The following is a 17708-nucleotide window of genomic DNA, read 5'->3' as shown; positions in this document are numbered from 1 at the left end:
CCGCTTCAGATGCTGGAACATGTGTCTCATGGTATCGTGGTTCGGGGGAGGCATGCTGTAGACCAGCAATTTCATTCGTTCCACTTTATCCGAGTAATCAGACAGCTCTAAAATGTACACACACAAATTTTTTTTAAATAAACAATAACAATTACTCTTTGACATCTGCATTATTAGTAAATTATCCATATAGTAACATCGGGAGGCTGTAGGCTTAGAAGAGTTTATTATTTCCATCTATACCCAATTTACTTAAATTGATGTACTTATCCAAATAAAAAATTGTTAAAAGATGTCATTTGCAGTTGCATCTCTTCCGTGTGTGCACAATTTGAGACATATTTTAAAATTGATTGAACTATCTATAGATTTTGTGCAAAGTCTGTTTGACATTTCAGTTTTAATGTCTTAATTAGTATGATTCTAGCATGTGAAAAAAAATTAAAAATAGAATGCCACCTTTTTGGCGAATGCACTTTCTCATCCTTACGCTACAACTCAGCCAAAAATAAGAACACCTCTGCAATCCTGTTCACATTTGCATTTTCACAGTCAACAAGGAAGCCCTGTCAATCAAACACTGTGGGTAGGATTTTGGAAGATTTATTTTTTTTCCCCTTTCGGCTGAGTTGTAGCACGAGGATTAACATTTGAATTTGAGCATAATCCAGAAAATTGCTGCCATAACAAACATCACGAAATGATCAAGAACACAAAAAAGTATTCTCAGTTTCTTGAAACTTATATTTTATTCTGTCCATGAATTCTCTATCGCTGGACAGCATGCATTCATCCATCTAATGCACCTATTCATCCATCCCTCCATCCATTCATCAATCCATGCTCTTTCTTTTACTTACTGACAGCCTCGACGATGTCTTGAAACAGTCCGTATGGTACAAGTGGTTCAGGAAGCTCTCTGAAGAAAAGTTTAAGGGCTCCTGTTATCACATGGATGTCCTCCCACTGTGGGTCTTCCAGGTCTATATGCTCCACTAAACCACAACAAAGAAGAGATGGGTTTGGGAGTGAATAAAAAATGAGAACAATTTGCATGGATTAATAAAAGGCATAAAATCATATTTATTGCAGTTGGGGAGCTTTTTGGCATGAGACAACAGTGAAGCAGTGCAGTGAATCATAAAAGAGAAAAACAACAAGTCAAGGGACAAAAAGCGCGAATGCAAAAACGTCTTAAAGCATTTTATCGCATATTGTGTTCACACAAACACGCATGCATATCACAGTGAAGCTTTTTAGAGATATGGGTGAGGTTCCAAAGCTCAGGAACATGATTAACAATTGTATATCCAGAGCACTGAAACTATATTAATATATAGTTTTATATTTCTGTCATTCTGCGATTCACAAGCAAATATCAAAAATAAGCAACAGAGGAATACAAAGCAGCATGCATGCTTCAGTTCGCTGTGTATTTTACCACAAGGTGTCAGTCACAAACTTCATAATCAGGACTGTCAAACACATATTAGGTAACAGGCCACATTGTGCTTAGGGCAATGTCAGATTGGCCAGACCAAATATAATCAGCTTAATCACCAAAATCAACTACAACACAACTACAACACATCCTGGTAAAATACAAAAGCCCTAAGAAGCCATGAAATTTATTTTTTTCACACTTTTGTAATTTTATCACAAGAACATTTCATGTAAATGGGACTGGTGTATTTGCCATTGGTATAATGAATAAAATTAACTCTAAGCTGTAGAGATGGACTTTATGCTCATGTGTAAATGTTAATTTATAAAGTACCATAGTAAGGTTTTGAACAGATTTAGGCACACGATTTAAATGTGCACAGTAATATTCAGGCTAATTATTGGGGCTTGATTATCTTTGTAAAAAAATTAAACATTGTAATTACATTCCAGTCAACATATATTAATTTATATGAATGAATATAGCTTATATTCATTTGGCAGACACTGTTTTTAGACACTAATGTGGAAATTTTCAGTTACTGACAGACAGACAGTTATTGATAGTTGTTTCAGCTTTAATGAGGCCCTAGTTAATATAACAAATGGATTTGTTAATCTATGATGATCTTGAGATATTGGTAAGCTTTTGCTGCTTCTAGAACAAGAACACAGTTTATAATGTCAGAACTATGAGAAAAGTAAATCACGATCACTGGGAATAGAAACAAGAGAAAAATAATAAAAATGCAGGTAATCCTAGGTCTTAGGTGTATTTTAAAATGTGCCAATTTATCACCTTAATAAAAAAAAATTTGGAAGATAAATTTTGCAACAATTTTATATATCTAAAAATCTAAAAATTATATATTTAAACAAAATCTGCCATCCATCAATTAAAACTGTTCATTTGGAAACAGCAAAAGTTCAGTTTGAGGTCCTGATGATTTACGTAATTTAAAACACCATAATTACTTTAAAATATTTACAAGAATATTTAGTTTTGATCATTGTGTGATTAAGTTTTGATTAATCATGAGTTAACTAATGACAATTATGGCATATATATATATATATATATATATATATATATATATAGTACAGACCAAAGTTTGACACCTTCATTCAAAGAGTTTTCTTTATTTTCATGACTATGAAAATTGTAGATTCACACCGAAGGCATCAAAACTATGAATTAACACATGTGGAATTATATACATAACAAAAAAGTAAACTGAAAATATGTCACATTGTAGGTTCTTCAAAGTAGGCATCAAGAGAATGCCAAGAGTGTGCAAAGCAGTAATCTAAGCAAAAGGTGGCTACTTTGAAGAACCTACAATATGACATATTTTCAGTTGTTTCACACTTTTTTGTTATGTATATAATTCCATATATAATTCCATGTGTTAATTCATAGTTTTGATGCCTTCAGTGTGACTCTACAATTTTCATAGTCATGAAAATAAAAAAAAACTCTTTGAATGAGAAGGTGCGTCCAAACTTTTGGTCTGTACTGTATATATAATATATATATATATATATATATGAACAATGTCAATGTGATAATGATGAGGTACTTGTTAAAGTTGATAATCCCAGGCACGTTAAAGTCATATATATGTATCTATGTATTATCATATATATATATATATATATATATATATATATATATATATATATATATATATATATATATATATATATATATATATATATGTATTATCATTGTTCAGCGTTTATGGGCCTGGGTTGACTCTAATTTGCCCCCTAGTGGATTAACAGAGACTAACTCTTTTCACAAAAACTCAATTATGGTCCACAATACAAGTTTTGTTTAGTACCCAACTAAGAAATTCATTATTGCCAAATTAAAACCTTTATTATGCTGATATTTTTTACTCTAGATAATACTGATTCCCAATACATATCTTTCAATTTAACTATAGTCCACAAGACCATTTAAATGAAGAATACTTTATATAAATTCATTAGAGCCATTCTGATTAGAGCCTTAATCAGACCAGTCTTGGAACCTAAATGACACCCTTAACTGAAATGGTTTACAGAAGTTACAAACAATTAATGGATACACCCGAGACCACTTAACGCAACTTCATTAACTAGTTCTAAAAATGGCTCTCTACTATAATTAATTAATTGTAGCTGTTGTCAGATCAGTGCAACATGGAGAAGTTCTCCCAGGCAACACAGAGAAAATAAGCTAGCTTTAAAGCGGGAGCAAGCAGGGATTTTTTTTTCCTGCTGATTGGACGAGCTACCTGGAACTAAATCCTCTGGAAAGAGATAACGTCCGTCTGTAGACACGGCTCGCTCTGGAAGAATGGACAGGCGTTACACACCACCTGTTAGCACCTGATTGCATATATAATATACAGTATACACTCTCTCTTTCAAGCCATTATATCAGATTTTACCTGAACAAAGAACATTCTAAAATTAAGACAATATTCTTGAGTTAAAAACAAAATGTATCTGTTATTTTCTAATTGGTTTTAGAGAGCTGTATAATCTTTGCTGGTCTTACCATGATTGACAGCAAAGCGTAGCTTCTGGATTACAGCCAGATTTCCACTGACTCTGTAAATACCATCTGTCTCTAAACCTGAAAAAAACACACATGCAAACACAAGCTAATTACCTACTGGGCAGTATGCATGTTTATCCATAGGTGGTAATGATATCAGAGGTATCACACCAAGGGGAATATTATAAATGACAAACCAAGGCTCTGAGTCACACTGCGTTTACTAATCTGACTTTAGAAATATAATTATTAAGTGCCTATGTTGATTTTTCATTTAAATAATGGCACTTGTGAAAGTATTTAATGATTTCTACATATTATCATATATTACAGAGGTTTACCTGCTGATGGATGCAGCAACCCTGTAATTAACTACCTACTTACTCAAAGCATTGTTTAATTGATTTTTTTAATTAAATGAGGTCACACATAATAAGTTTAACATACAGGAAAAATAATTCACACTGCTTCTTTTTCTTTTTTTTTTTTACAAAGGAGCTACAAAGCACATACTATTATGTTTTACCTTAAAGATTCATCCTATCTCGAAGTTTGCAGATTTACCTGATTCAAGAAAAAAGTGAAACTAAATTACAATGAATGTGTAACATTAATTCCTATATAAAATGGAAGGTCTACATTCTTGTCCCTGATGTCTTCTGACAGCTCTTTGGTCTTGCCCATGCTGGTGGAGAGGTTTGATTGAAAGAGGCTTTTTCTGTAATGGGTGTCTTTTATACACATAATGAGCTGATATTAGGATCTCTTGATACAGGTACAGGACTAATTCGGGTGTGTGGGAGTCAGAATTCTTGCTGGTTGGTATGGGATCAAATACTTATTATACTCGATCAAATACAAAATAATAATAATAATAATAATAATAATAATAATAATAATAATAATAATAATAATAATAATAATAAACAAACTTTCTTTCTTCCGGCTTCTCCCATTAGGGGTCGCCACAGCAGATCTAATATAAATGTATTGTTTTTTTCTGGATTTAAAAAAATATATATATTCTTTCTCTATCTGTTAAAGTAAACCTATCATAAAAATTCCAGACTGTGCATTTCTTTGTAAGGTACATTTACAAAATTAGCGTGGGATCAAATAATTATTTCCCCCACTGTATCAGTTTTCAATTGTCTTTTGTTTTGAATGCTTCAGGATGCAGTGATTTCATTTTATATAGGAATTAATGTCACATTCATTGTAACTTAGTGTCTTAGATCTGCAATCTTCGAGATACGGTGACTCTTTCACTGGAAACACCTTTCCATTCTATTCACTACATAAAATAAAACACAATAGTATGTTTCCTTTGTAAAATAGACCAGAAGCAGTGTGAAGTATTTTTCCTTTATGTTTAATTAATAAGTGTGACTTCATTCAATTTAAAAAATCAATTAAACAATGATTTGAGTAAGTAGGTAGGTAATAACAGTTTGGTACAGGATCAAATACTTATTTCACTCGATCAAATACATATCAATTTATAACCTTTCTTTAATTTTTTTTATGGATTTTTTTTCTGTCGCTCTGTTAAAATAAACCTAACAAAATTCTAGACTGTTCATTTTTTTGTAAGGGGGTAAACTCACAAAATCAGCAGGGGATCAAATCATTATTTTCCCCCCACTGTGAATGTTGGATGAATAACTACACTACTATTGAAGATTACTGGTATATTGAAGAGTAGAAAGGTACATTTTAACCAGAGACGTTATCAGGACACATTTGGGACAATTTCAAACAAAATTATATCCCAATTTGATACATTTAAAACAAATCTAAAACAAAAAAATGAACGTTCAAACAGTCTATGAGTAGATGAAAAAAATGTATACCCAGTGATGAATTTTACAGCAAACAATTGAATCATTGTCATGATTGTACCTTTGTGTACAAGAAGGTTTTGACAGGGTTTCTAGCTTAAACAGTTCACAGCAACAAAGGTTAACAAGCAAATGGCGGCACAAAGGTTCATTTGTTCAATTCCTGTTGATTTGCTGACAAACGACTCATTGTTAAGATCATTAAATGCTTAACATTTCCATTTTGGGATTGGTTCTTTTTTTTGCCCTGGACATTTGCTGTCTGCATTGCTAGATTTTAAATTCTGGTTTGTGACTAGAGGTGACAGAAAACAATACAAAAGTAACATCTAATGTTTTAATGCAAATTTGAAATATACATTTGTGGCACAAAAGAGGAAAGAGAAAAGAAAAAGGGGAAGCAAATTGTTGAAAGGTATGCACATAGACACATTTTAAGTGAAAAGGTCATGATGAATTGAATTGTTTAGCAAGTGTGGTAAGGTACCATTAGTATATATTTGAATATAGATGATCTTAATATTTTCATTCATTTCTTTCCTCAAAGTTTGCATTTGTACAGGGACAAGAAATGTATGTTACAGCTCGGATAGTAAGCAGGAATTCAATTTTACACTGACATTTTACACCGATACTGATATGATATGTAGGCGTACCTTTCTTCTCCACTGTTTCAGTACAGTTTCTGACAAACCGTGGCACCGTGCTCTTCTCCCTCTCACACAGCAACTCTAAACTACAGCCAAACACCTGGTCTGAAAGAATCACCCACACACATCAATCACACCCTCTCGTTACCACCCAAAACTAAAATACAACAATCAAGAGATAGTTAAACATGTCAAGAATTGTACTGTATATGACACCCATATACGCATATATGAGCATATATGTTATTAACCCTTGTTACACAGGATCTATTTTTCATACGTTTATCTTTCAGTTTTATTAAATGCTTCTGTACAAAAGGTTTTTAAACACACAAAGCCACAGTATCAGCATTGCTAGAAATATGGATAGTTTTTGTCTTAAAAGTGGACTAATGTATATGTTCCTTTCTTTTTTGACACAAACAATTCTTTATAAATGTTTTATTTTTTTTTATAAAGTAATGGTTGGAAATATAAAATGTTTATACCAAATCAGTAATGTAGACTATAATAAAACTCTATATTAAAATACATTCCATACAATCATGGAATTGCCACTGATCCTTACATGTTTTTTTTTTTTTTATTTAAAAAAATTAATACATAAAAAAAAAAAGCTAATAATATACATAATAATAAAATTTTATACTATGTATTATAAATCTGTTTATCATTTACTACCATGCATATATACACTTATACATTATAAATATAGTAACTGTGTTTCATAAATGTTTATTATTACTGCTATTTAAATACTTTACATGTATTGCATCACATACTGTATATGAACTCCATTGCTTCTCTCTCAGTGTGTATGTTGCCCACAGTTATTCAGGGCTGCCATATACAGTAGATGGTGTATGGTACTGTTGTGTGTACCCTTGCGTACAATATCCAAAAATATCTTTGCCCCTCCTAAACAATAACACACTTTAAATAACTCACCTTTGATAAGGCCTTTTTCTTGTAATGTCTGAATTGGTGGTCTCCGCAGGATGAGCTTTTTCAAGCGACTCTTCACTCGTTTCCGATCTGAAGTCTCCAAATTAGAAATGGAGCGAGGGACTGAAAAGAAAAGGAGAGAATGAGAGGGTTTTATTGTGTGTAGGAAATGTGTGTACGACTGTGTGAACTAGCTCAAAACAAGACGATAATTCCTATAACATAATCTCATAATCTATTATTATCATCATCTAAATTTTAAAACTTTTTTTTACCTAATACTATTATTTTCTACAGTAAGATATCATGCTTGACATTTTTGTCAAATAGAGATGCAGGCTTACCTATATTTAATTAGTTTAGCTAAAAGGCTGAAATGTATTTTAGCAATACTTATATACATATATAGTATATATATAAGATATGGCTCAGTCTTAGACCGTCAAAATCCTTTAACAGTGCAGTGTGTGCTGTATTACTAACGGGAGAGCTTGTATCCTGGACGGTTCTCCTCTTCATCTCCACTATGGTCCAACAAATCCAAAGAGCCTGTTCTCCTTAAAGAATACTGCAATATGTTATCCAGAGGATTCTCCTTATCCTATAAAACACACACACACACACACACACACACACACCAAATCCACTATAGCAATACAGATATTATGTAAATAGTAATGTTATATACATTAATGTTAAAGATAGACTTACGAGTCTGCTAATGACTTTCTGTATTGTGCTGTACCACTCTATAATTACAGTGTCAGCGTCCGACTGCAGCAGAAATTCATTTCCTGTAATCGTCCTCAACTATACACAGAGGAACACGTACACACAAAGACACAAGCACAAAAAATAAAATAAATAAATAAAAATAAAATTTATATATATATATATATATATATATATATATATATATATATATATATATATAATTCTTTTTATAGTTATGGGAGAGAACAGTAAAGAGGAACCTGCTGTTTCAATAGCATAAAGTAACTACTGCAGAGTCTTAACATTTTATCACCATGAGGCAAAGATCTCACTTTGATATTCTAATATACTTCTTGTCATTTGAAACCAAACGTTTATAAATGTCTTGCTTTACTTTGAAGACATTCTTCTTGCTGGAAAGCTCATTGGCCCACTGCAGCTGAGCTCCTCTCAGATCCACACTGCTCTCTGGACAGCTGTTCCCTGGTTTCTACACCCACAGAGACAGGCATACACAAACACATACACTGAGTATTCTACTGAATTTGTGATGGTGAACATGAGCCCTTACAGGCAATTCAATAATTCAGAATGCCAGGATGGATTTCAAATACATGCAGGTCGAGTGTGTTCTTACCCAGCTATCTGAGTTTTGGGTTTTGGGATCTTTGAAAAACATAAGACTGTTCCCCACCAACACCACCCAAGAGGGGTTCCAGTTTTTCCTGCAGACCACACACATTCGAAATTATGTTTGACATTGTCTATTAGCCAGGTGTCTGACTTACAGTGTTACTAGGTGCTGTTTAATGTTTTGAAATTTAAATATTTTATAAGTGGAACAATCAATTTTGCCCTTCTGTACTTCATCTTTTGAAATATGTTCTGTCTGGTATGAGCCGGTTTTACACCGTGCGATTACAGCAGTCTTTTATGATTATTACTTCAAACTATATGAGACGTCAGATTACGATGATGACGGTCCTCTTACAATAGACCTTGTGGTTTTTGCTTTATCCTATGTTGTGCTCTTATTGATGTATTTTAAACAACAACAAAAAAGCAGTGCTAACACTGATGCTTTAATAAAACATTTCTGACATTACCAGATCTTTGTTGCCTTTGCTGTCCTTAGTCACTGACATTACACACAACTGAACCTGCTAGTAATAACCATGTCATTCTATGTGCTGTAAGACTTCTATATGATGTGGGAAGGGAAAAGCTGTACAGTGTGAAGCCAGTTTACAGTTTTTCCACATGCTTAAATTACATACAGTTAGAAATAAATGGTTCTAAATGATTACTAACCAAACTTATACAGTATTTTACAAAAGTGAGTGAACCCGTCTTATTTCAGATACCATTTTAGTATATCTTCTCAAGGGACAATACTATAGAAATAAAACTTATTTCTAGAACTTATTTAGAGTAGTCGATGTGCAGTTTGTAAAGCAGTACAGATTTACTGTCCTCTGAAAATAAACCAACATACAGCCATTATTATCAAAATAACTGCCAACAAATGTGAGTACACCCCATGTGATAACAGCTGTGCATTGTATAACCATGTCCTATTCATCATGTTTATGTTTTTGTCTGCTTGACATGACCATACAAATTTGTGTATCTGGTATTGAATGTTCAACATGGCAACTCTTAGCAAAGAACTCTATGAGGATTTGAGAATTAGAATCGTTGCTCTCCACAAAGATGGCCGAGGCTGTAAGACGATCACTAACACCCTGAAACTGAGTTACAGTACAGTGGCCAGGGATATACGACAGGTTCAATTTAGAACAGGTTTCGCAAGGGTTGATCAAAAAAGTTGAGTCCTTGTGCTGTGCGTCAAAGCTGGCTTAAAAAAAAAAGACGCATGAGTGCTGCCAGCATTGCTTTAGAGGTTGCAGAAGCAGAAGGTTCATTTGTCAGTGCTCGTTTGCATATCTGTCATCCCAGAAGAAAACCTCTTCTGAAGTTGACTCACAAGAAAGCCATGATGATAAGAAAGTACTAAGAAAGTTTTGTCTTGTCTACAGTAAAGCATGGTGGTGGTAGCATCATGGTCTGGGGCTGCATGAGTGCTGCTGGTATTAGGGAGCTGTGGTAAATTTAGGAACACATGGATTCCATCATGTACTGTGACATTCTGAAGCAGACCATGATGCCCTCCCTTCAGACATAATAACGACCCCAAACACACCGCCAAAATGACAACTGCCTTGCTGAGGAAAATGAAGGTGATGGAGTGGCCAAGTATGTCTCCAGACCTAATCCCTATTAGGCATCTGTGGGGCATCTTCAAGCAGAAGGTGGAGAAGTGCAATGTGTCTAACATCCAGTAGCTCCATGATGTCATTATGGAGGAGTAGAGGAGGATCCCAACATCATCCTGTGCAGCTCTTGAATGCCATGCTCCAGAGGATTAAGGATTAAGGCAATGCTAAATAACAATGGTGCTCACACAAAATACTGACAATTTGGACACAGTTTTGACATGTTCACTTAGTGTGTACTCAGTTTTGTTACTAGCTATTTTAACAATAATGGCTGTATGTTGTGTTATTTTCAGAGGACAGTAAATCTTTACTGCACACTGACTACTGTAAAATATATCCAAGTTTAATTTTTATAGTATTGTCTCTTGAGAGGATATACTAAAATGGTTGCTGAAATGTGAGGGGTGTACTTACTTTTGTGAGATACTGTATTTAAAAAGTATATTCCTTATTCTTGTAAAATCAAACCTTCCTGTTAGTATCACTTACACATTCCATCATAGTCATTAGTGAACAATATTCAGTAGTAATATTGAATAATATTCATTATTAATTGGGGAAAATCAAAGCTTTATCTTTAAACGTAACCATCGTTACTCGCTGGACATGCACAAGGTTTCATTAGGGACTTCTTAGCATAAACCTCAAGTAAGTGAACACATGTCCCATAAGATAAGCTTACCTCAGCTTCCGACCTCCTTCTGCTATCTTGGTTTTGTTGAGCAGACCGGCCTTTTCTAGCTCCTGTGTTGGAAGGCAGATGTCAGCAAAAGTTCAGCAAGAACATGGGCAGTGCACGCACACACACATACACATACACACACACACACACACACACACACACACACACACACACACACACACACACAAGCACACACACACACACACACACACACACAAATATAATCTGCATAAATTTGCATTTGGGATAGAGCTCTGGACCTGAATTTTCCTCGTTCGACTTGTGTGTCCTAGGTGGTTATTATTCTCAATAATACTACAGCACTGTGTAATTTTCTGGCCTGAAGGTGCTAAATAATATTCTATAACACCACCACTCTAACAGCAATGTAAAAATTTCTATAATAACAATAGAGTCTCAGTCTCTCTCTCTCTCTCTCTCTCTCTCTCTCTCTCTTTATATATATTTTATAACATTCAATTAGCATTTTAAATGCCTTCGGTGTCAGAGCTTTGTAACAGTCACTGTTGCAGATTACTTTATCAACCGAGAGCGAGAAAAATGGAGAAGCTGCTGAAGGAACGGAAGTTTTATCACTAGAATGTAAACAGAACTAAGTTGTTTCCTTGATGTTCCGGAAGATTAAACATAAATATAAACTGATTATATGCACAATGTGCCATTTGAAAATAAAAACTTCTGTGCTATAAAAATAAAACAGAATTATAAAAAAATGACATGCAGTTGCTGAAAAATCAATAAGCTTCATGGTGATGGCATCGTGTGTAGCATAGTTTTTTTCTTATATGTTTCAAGTCCTTGATTAATGATGAATTTATTAATAATTAAGTATTTAGTTTTTTTTTGGAAAATATCCAGCCAGGAATCCATAAGACATTCCAACAAAACCTCCTAGCTAAGCCTCCTCCTCAGCTACATATTTCATTGATGTTAAAATCATTAAACATTTATTATGATATTTTATTCTGCCTGAAGGCAGAGCAGGATTTTACATCGACCTGTTCTGAAATGTAGCTGTGTTGCCTGGATGGTGGGTGAAGGAGGATTAAGTCATTAAATTGTCTTTTGGCCACATGAGGATGACAATTTTTGATCCTTTTTTGATCCAAATGAAAGTAGGTTAAAGAGTGTGGAACATTTATGGAACATTATTATCTGCATATGAATATAATATGAAATAAAAACAGTTGAAAATCCTTCACACTGCTGCAAATGTTCCCCACTATCCAGGTTTCATAATTTCTAAAGCTGCAGGCACCAAACAATTGTGGGTTTATCACTGAAGAACTAGATTATTGTGCTAAATACTGTTCATTCCAGACTATTCCGGTCAGTGGGTCAATTGGTACTGGGCCACACAGAAAGAATATAAAACATTATTTCCATTTTATTAATCATCTGATTCTGAACGATGTTTTATTTTGGAAAAAATTGATGCATGTCCATGTGCTTGTTTCTGTGACATGTCTTACCTACATGCGCTACCTTCTTAAAGGGGCTGCCCCGGCCGCTAACACATAATACATTACTGCTAAATTGAAACCCCCAAGCTAGCAAAATGATTGATGATTTTAGCTTGGCTCAATTATGATTATAATTCTCAGTCATCTCATCTTTCAATTTCTACTTCTAATGTGTACATTACAACAATCGAGTCATTATTTATTCTTTTGAATCTTATTCTACTATTACTGTAGAGCGATACTACGGAGTCAAAAATTCAAGATGGTTACAACATTTCATGGGAAGCAGAAAAAAGACATTACTAAGTAAAAATTAATGCACACATTGCAATATCTTCCTCATTGTCAGCAACTATTTTTGCACCTTTAAAATGAACCATCCTTATTTGCTGGACATCATGTGAGTTAGTTTAGGACTTTTAGGACCTTTATTACACTTCTAGCTTAAAAAAAAAAAAAAAAATATATATATATATATATATATATATATATATATATATATATATATATATATATATATATATATATATGAAAACTACATACAGAAGGCTGTCTCACATGATCACCCGCTCACTCATTCATTCATTCATTCACTCATGTATGCATCTTCAGTAATCTCTTTATTCTGGTCACTCACTTGGGGGACTCAGAGGTGGAAGGAAACCAGAATGCAGAAATCCATACAGACTGCAGAAGAACATGTAAAACTCTACACAGACATGACCCAAAGTTCAGGATCAAACAAGGCAGCTTGGAGCCTTCAGGCATAAATGCAACCTGCTGCACTTTTGAATTAAACTTTTGAAAGGCTGACTCTAAGACTCCAAGAAGAACTCTGAGAACAATTCCTTATTCAGTTCAGTTCGCAATTGTAAGTTTGCGCTCACTAGATGAATTTCCTCCAAACCATGGATCAATTGCACATCATGCACACAGCATTTGCAAAATGGTAGACATTAAGTACATGGATACGTTATGATTTTTCTTTGTCAATAAATCGTACAGGCTGTCGTGGAACGATTCACAATGCCTTCAGTGCTAGCACTTGCATCTTGAAGCTGAGCTAATTATGTTGAACCTAACTGCATATATCACTGAGATGTGTTATATACGTTTGAAATGTGTGAAAGGGGAATCAATTTGATTGCTTTTCTTTAGCATCTAATGAATCTGCAGACGTGACATGTTGCCCAAATCTTTTGCCCAAAATTGTGGATGATATGATAAATATCACAGAGAAATGACTGATTATGCAGATATATAGGTAGATGAGAGAACTGGATTTATTTCAGTGTTTCCCATTCTGCAGTTGTAGAAAAGTAGTTCCTTGGAAACATGTGTAACAGCTACTGACAATATGACAGTCAGCTAAGAACTAGTTCCATGTAACCACTGCAGACTACAAATATGGCTGATATAAATTCCTGTGCCAAGAACACACACACTTTCCTGCTCTGACTTTCCCTATTATTGACTGAGCACAGTTGTGGCAAATTACATGCACACACTCACACACATAGTACATAAAAGGACCCTCATCTAGTCAATGCATTAACCTGTTTTTTGACCACACCCTTGTCTCTTGATTAGGATTTGTTTGCTTTTAATATTAAAAAAGCTCTGAACTGCACTTGCATCCACCTGCCCTCGCTTTATGTGACACAATGTGTGAGTGGAGAGGATTAACTTCACTTTTGTGTACCAGATGGTCACAGTCACCATCAGCAGGTTTCTCTTTAGAACTTTTTAACAACACCTGGATAAAGAGAGATCCCCCCGAGACATGAAAACAGGCCAAGTGAATGATAGGCTTATCTGAGTCCACGTAAATCTGTAAACAGTCTGTCGCTGTTATGAATTAAATAAAAAAACACTCAACATTAATACTGACTATGAGACATAAACCACAGCTCTAAAATGCAGTTAAGCTTCCAAATGATGACACAAGGACGTTTTTTTAAGCACTTATGTAAATTAATATGTGATTTGTATGGCTTGATGCCAGCGGTGTGCACCACACATGTCTTTTAATTACTTATTTGTGTGCTAGAAATACTCTTAAAATGTACTTTAAACAGAAAGGAAGATATTAAAGAAAAACTATTTGAGACATTTGACCTTGCTGTGGCCTTGACCCTGTATAGACAATTCGGATGATTCATCCCACTTATTTCTTTTGCTAAACAAAAATAATCCTTGAGTTTTCTTGTAAAACAGAATAATCTGCTTTCTATGGAAATTTACATTTTTCTTCTCTGTCGAATAAAGTTATCTATCAATTCCTTAAATTTATTTTATTTCTATTTGAATTTTAATATTGTTATATTATTATGCTCAGTGTAACCAGTACACAATTTTGTGTGTAATAATGCGTAATAGTGAGACTCTGCGTGTTTGCGTGTGTGTGTGTGTGTGTGTGTGTGTGTGTCTCTCACCGGTGTCATTCCATCACTATCCGGAGAGCTTTCAGTTGACTTCACCCCCATTTGGTACTCTGCCTTTTAAAGGAAATTAAAAGACATTAGTGTGAGCTATGAGAAAGGCATTCTATTAAAACATACAGGATATTTTTATATATAGAATATAAAACATTTATAGTATTGTTTATTTATTTTGTTGCATTACCTAAGAAAATGAATTTGTAATGTCTAAAGATGTTCACTCCACTATATCAGAAGTACCTTGCCATTTGAAGAGAACCTCTCTGTTTGGGAAGGCAGAATCATGGAATAGGATTGGATAATGTCCCTTTTGCCCTCTGTGCTCTGGCCATCAGTGGAAAAGGAGGAGGAACTGAGCATGGCTGATGATTCTGCATGCTGCATGGTCTACAAAATGCAAATCCGTTCCACTTAGCTACATGACTTAATTACACTTGTGGGTGTCAACTCCATTCCTAAGTAAAACTTGTATCGTTTATTTTCCTTATTCTATTCGATTCATTTGGCAAACTAGGCAGAACGGTTCAGTTAAAAGGTGGCATGCAAACTAGAAATCTGTCCATGTGCTCGATATTTAAACTCAGGCAGGAAACCTTTATTTAGCAACAGAGCATTTAGCACTTAGTCAACAGCATCAAAGCATTTTGCAAAAAAGGAGCGTTCATGACTTTCGTTAATACATACTACATACATTTATAAATAAATCCTTAAAATCCCCTCAGAGTTACTGCTACATCTGCTGTCGAGTTTCTACCGAACCCACAATTTTCTGAATAAACAGTTTCTGGAAAGAAAAAAAAAAACTAGAGCAAACAATGTTAAAACGTCAGTTGCCTCACCTGATTCAGCTGTCGTGCATTTGCATCCTGGGTACTGTAGGTCAAGTCAGAGGATGGCTGAGAAAATACCAAAAGGGAGGGCAAGAGGGAAGGAGGAAAATGAGCACAAGTGAAAAGAGAGAATGTTTGACTATGGAAATCCCCTTAATATTATAACTAACTTGCATATACATGACATACGCACACCCCATGACAGACGCAGCCATGCTAAAAGGTTTCTGAACAGTGACAAAGATTGTGCAAGAGTACGTATCATTTTTGTTTCAGGAAATCCGACAAGTCTAAAACTACCACACAAACAAACAAGGTAAAAAAAAGCACAAACCTGTATGAGTTCTGTGTAAGGTTTCAGCATCCCAGTTAGATCTTAAAGTGTACTAAAAAATAATAAGATTGTTCTACTGGGTTGTACAAACATCTGTTGTACTAAGTGTGACAATTCTCTAGAGAGGCTGCTATGTGGTAGTTCCTGTAATGTCAGCTGAATAACTGTCAGAGTTGAAGTTCTTCCTGTTCAGTAAAAAACAAAATTACACCCTACTTACGGGGCAGAGCTCGTCAATCTGCCAGTCAATTAGTTTGAGCTCATCAATCAAATTATAATCCAACAAAAACCTCCAGTTTTGCTTAATCCAGGGTAACTTTTAGATCTCCATGAAAATGATCTCTGTTGCCACACTTAACCTTATTTATAGAATGAATTCAGCTCAACTTTGTATTAATTATGAACTTCCTCAATTCTTTTTAAAAAAAGGTGTCATAATCATTATGTTACATCTCTCTCTCTCTCTCTCTCGCACACTCACACTCTTACACTCACACAAACAGAACAAGGAACTGCAACATGGTTTAAGTGGTTCTCTGTCATATAAAACCTACTCTCTCTAGCCCACAACCAACTCTTACCACATAAGCATTACATGACAGTTTGCAAGTTATTTAGTCAAATTTTTTGTATGTGTGTGTGTGCGCGCATGTGTGATTGTGTGCATGCGTGCACGTGTGTGTGTGTGTGTGTGTGTGTGTGTGTGTGTGTGTGTGTGTGGGGCACATCCGGTTACCAAAGTAGAAACTTGGTCTGGCCCTCAGCAATGTATCAACAGGCATTCGCCTTTTAACACTAGAAGAATAACTAAAGATGAAAAGCCTTTTTTGTAGGCAGGAAAGTGTTCTAAATAACATGGTGTTTAAAAGCTACAATCCTTCACTCTACTTCAAGAAAAGCCACTTAAGAGCAAAACTGAATGCTTGAGATCCTGACTGACTATGTGATTTTAACCACAGCTGTCAAACCAGACATCATGCATATACTGCAGTACAGATCTTCATGCATATTAGTCTACTAAATCTCAGTGTTGGCATGAGAACAACTTGTGAATTTGATTGGTTTAGAACTTTTGTGACTAAAGATAGAACAAGTAGAACTTGATGCCAGCATTGTGTGGCACACATTCCTTCATTACGTATGTCTGTCCTGTTACTTAATGTCATGCTACAAATATCCTTATTAAAGTATACATCAAACAAAAAGGAAGCTGTTGAAGAAAAAAATATTTTAGACATTTGACCTTCTCTCTCGCTCTCTCTCTCTCTCTCTCTGTCTATGTTCTATCTGTATGGCTCCCTCTTTCTCTTTCACATATACACAACAGAACAAAAAAACTGCAAAATAGTTTAAGTGGTCCTGCTAAAACAGTGTTACCACATAAGCATTTTGCAGCGCTATAAATGCTGTATATGTGTGTGTGTGTGTGTGTGTGTGTGTGTGTGTGTGTGTCTGGTTACCAAGATAGAAACCTGGTCTGGACATTAGTATCTGATTAAACAGGCATTGCCTTTAAA

At 34.7% G+C, this 17708-nt stretch overlaps 1 protein-coding gene across 2 annotated transcripts in view; it reads right to left on the bottom strand.

The window, feature by feature from the left end:
- Positions 1 to 17708, bottom strand: part of arhgap9 (Rho GTPase activating protein 9) — a 48658-nt gene that overhangs the window by 3230 nt on the left and 27720 nt on the right. For both annotated transcript variants that reach the window (XM_046849690.1, XM_046849698.1), the window contains 14 exons: positions 15867 to 15923; positions 15268 to 15414; positions 15022 to 15084; positions 11103 to 11164; positions 8779 to 8866; positions 8536 to 8631; positions 8139 to 8237; positions 7911 to 8028; positions 7431 to 7550; positions 6489 to 6587; positions 3992 to 4069; positions 3726 to 3779; positions 861 to 995; positions 2 to 107 (listed from right to left, as the gene is read on the bottom strand). In XM_046849690.1, coding sequence (XP_046705646.1) covers positions 2 to 107; positions 861 to 995; positions 3726 to 3779; positions 3992 to 4069; positions 6489 to 6587; positions 7431 to 7550; positions 7911 to 8028; positions 8139 to 8237; positions 8536 to 8631; positions 8779 to 8866; positions 11103 to 11164; positions 15022 to 15084; positions 15268 to 15414; positions 15867 to 15923 — 1322 coding nt within the window. The remainder of the gene's footprint in view (position 1; positions 108 to 860; positions 996 to 3725; positions 3780 to 3991; positions 4070 to 6488; positions 6588 to 7430; positions 7551 to 7910; positions 8029 to 8138; positions 8238 to 8535; positions 8632 to 8778; positions 8867 to 11102; positions 11165 to 15021; positions 15085 to 15267; positions 15415 to 15866; positions 15924 to 17708) is intronic.

Source organism: Silurus meridionalis, chromosome 1 (assembly GCF_014805685.1).
Source record: "Silurus meridionalis isolate SWU-2019-XX chromosome 1, ASM1480568v1, whole genome shotgun sequence".
Classification (NCBI taxonomy): domain Eukaryota; kingdom Metazoa; phylum Chordata; class Actinopteri; order Siluriformes; family Siluridae; genus Silurus; species Silurus meridionalis.
This window is presented reverse-complemented; position numbering and strand designations above follow the sequence as displayed.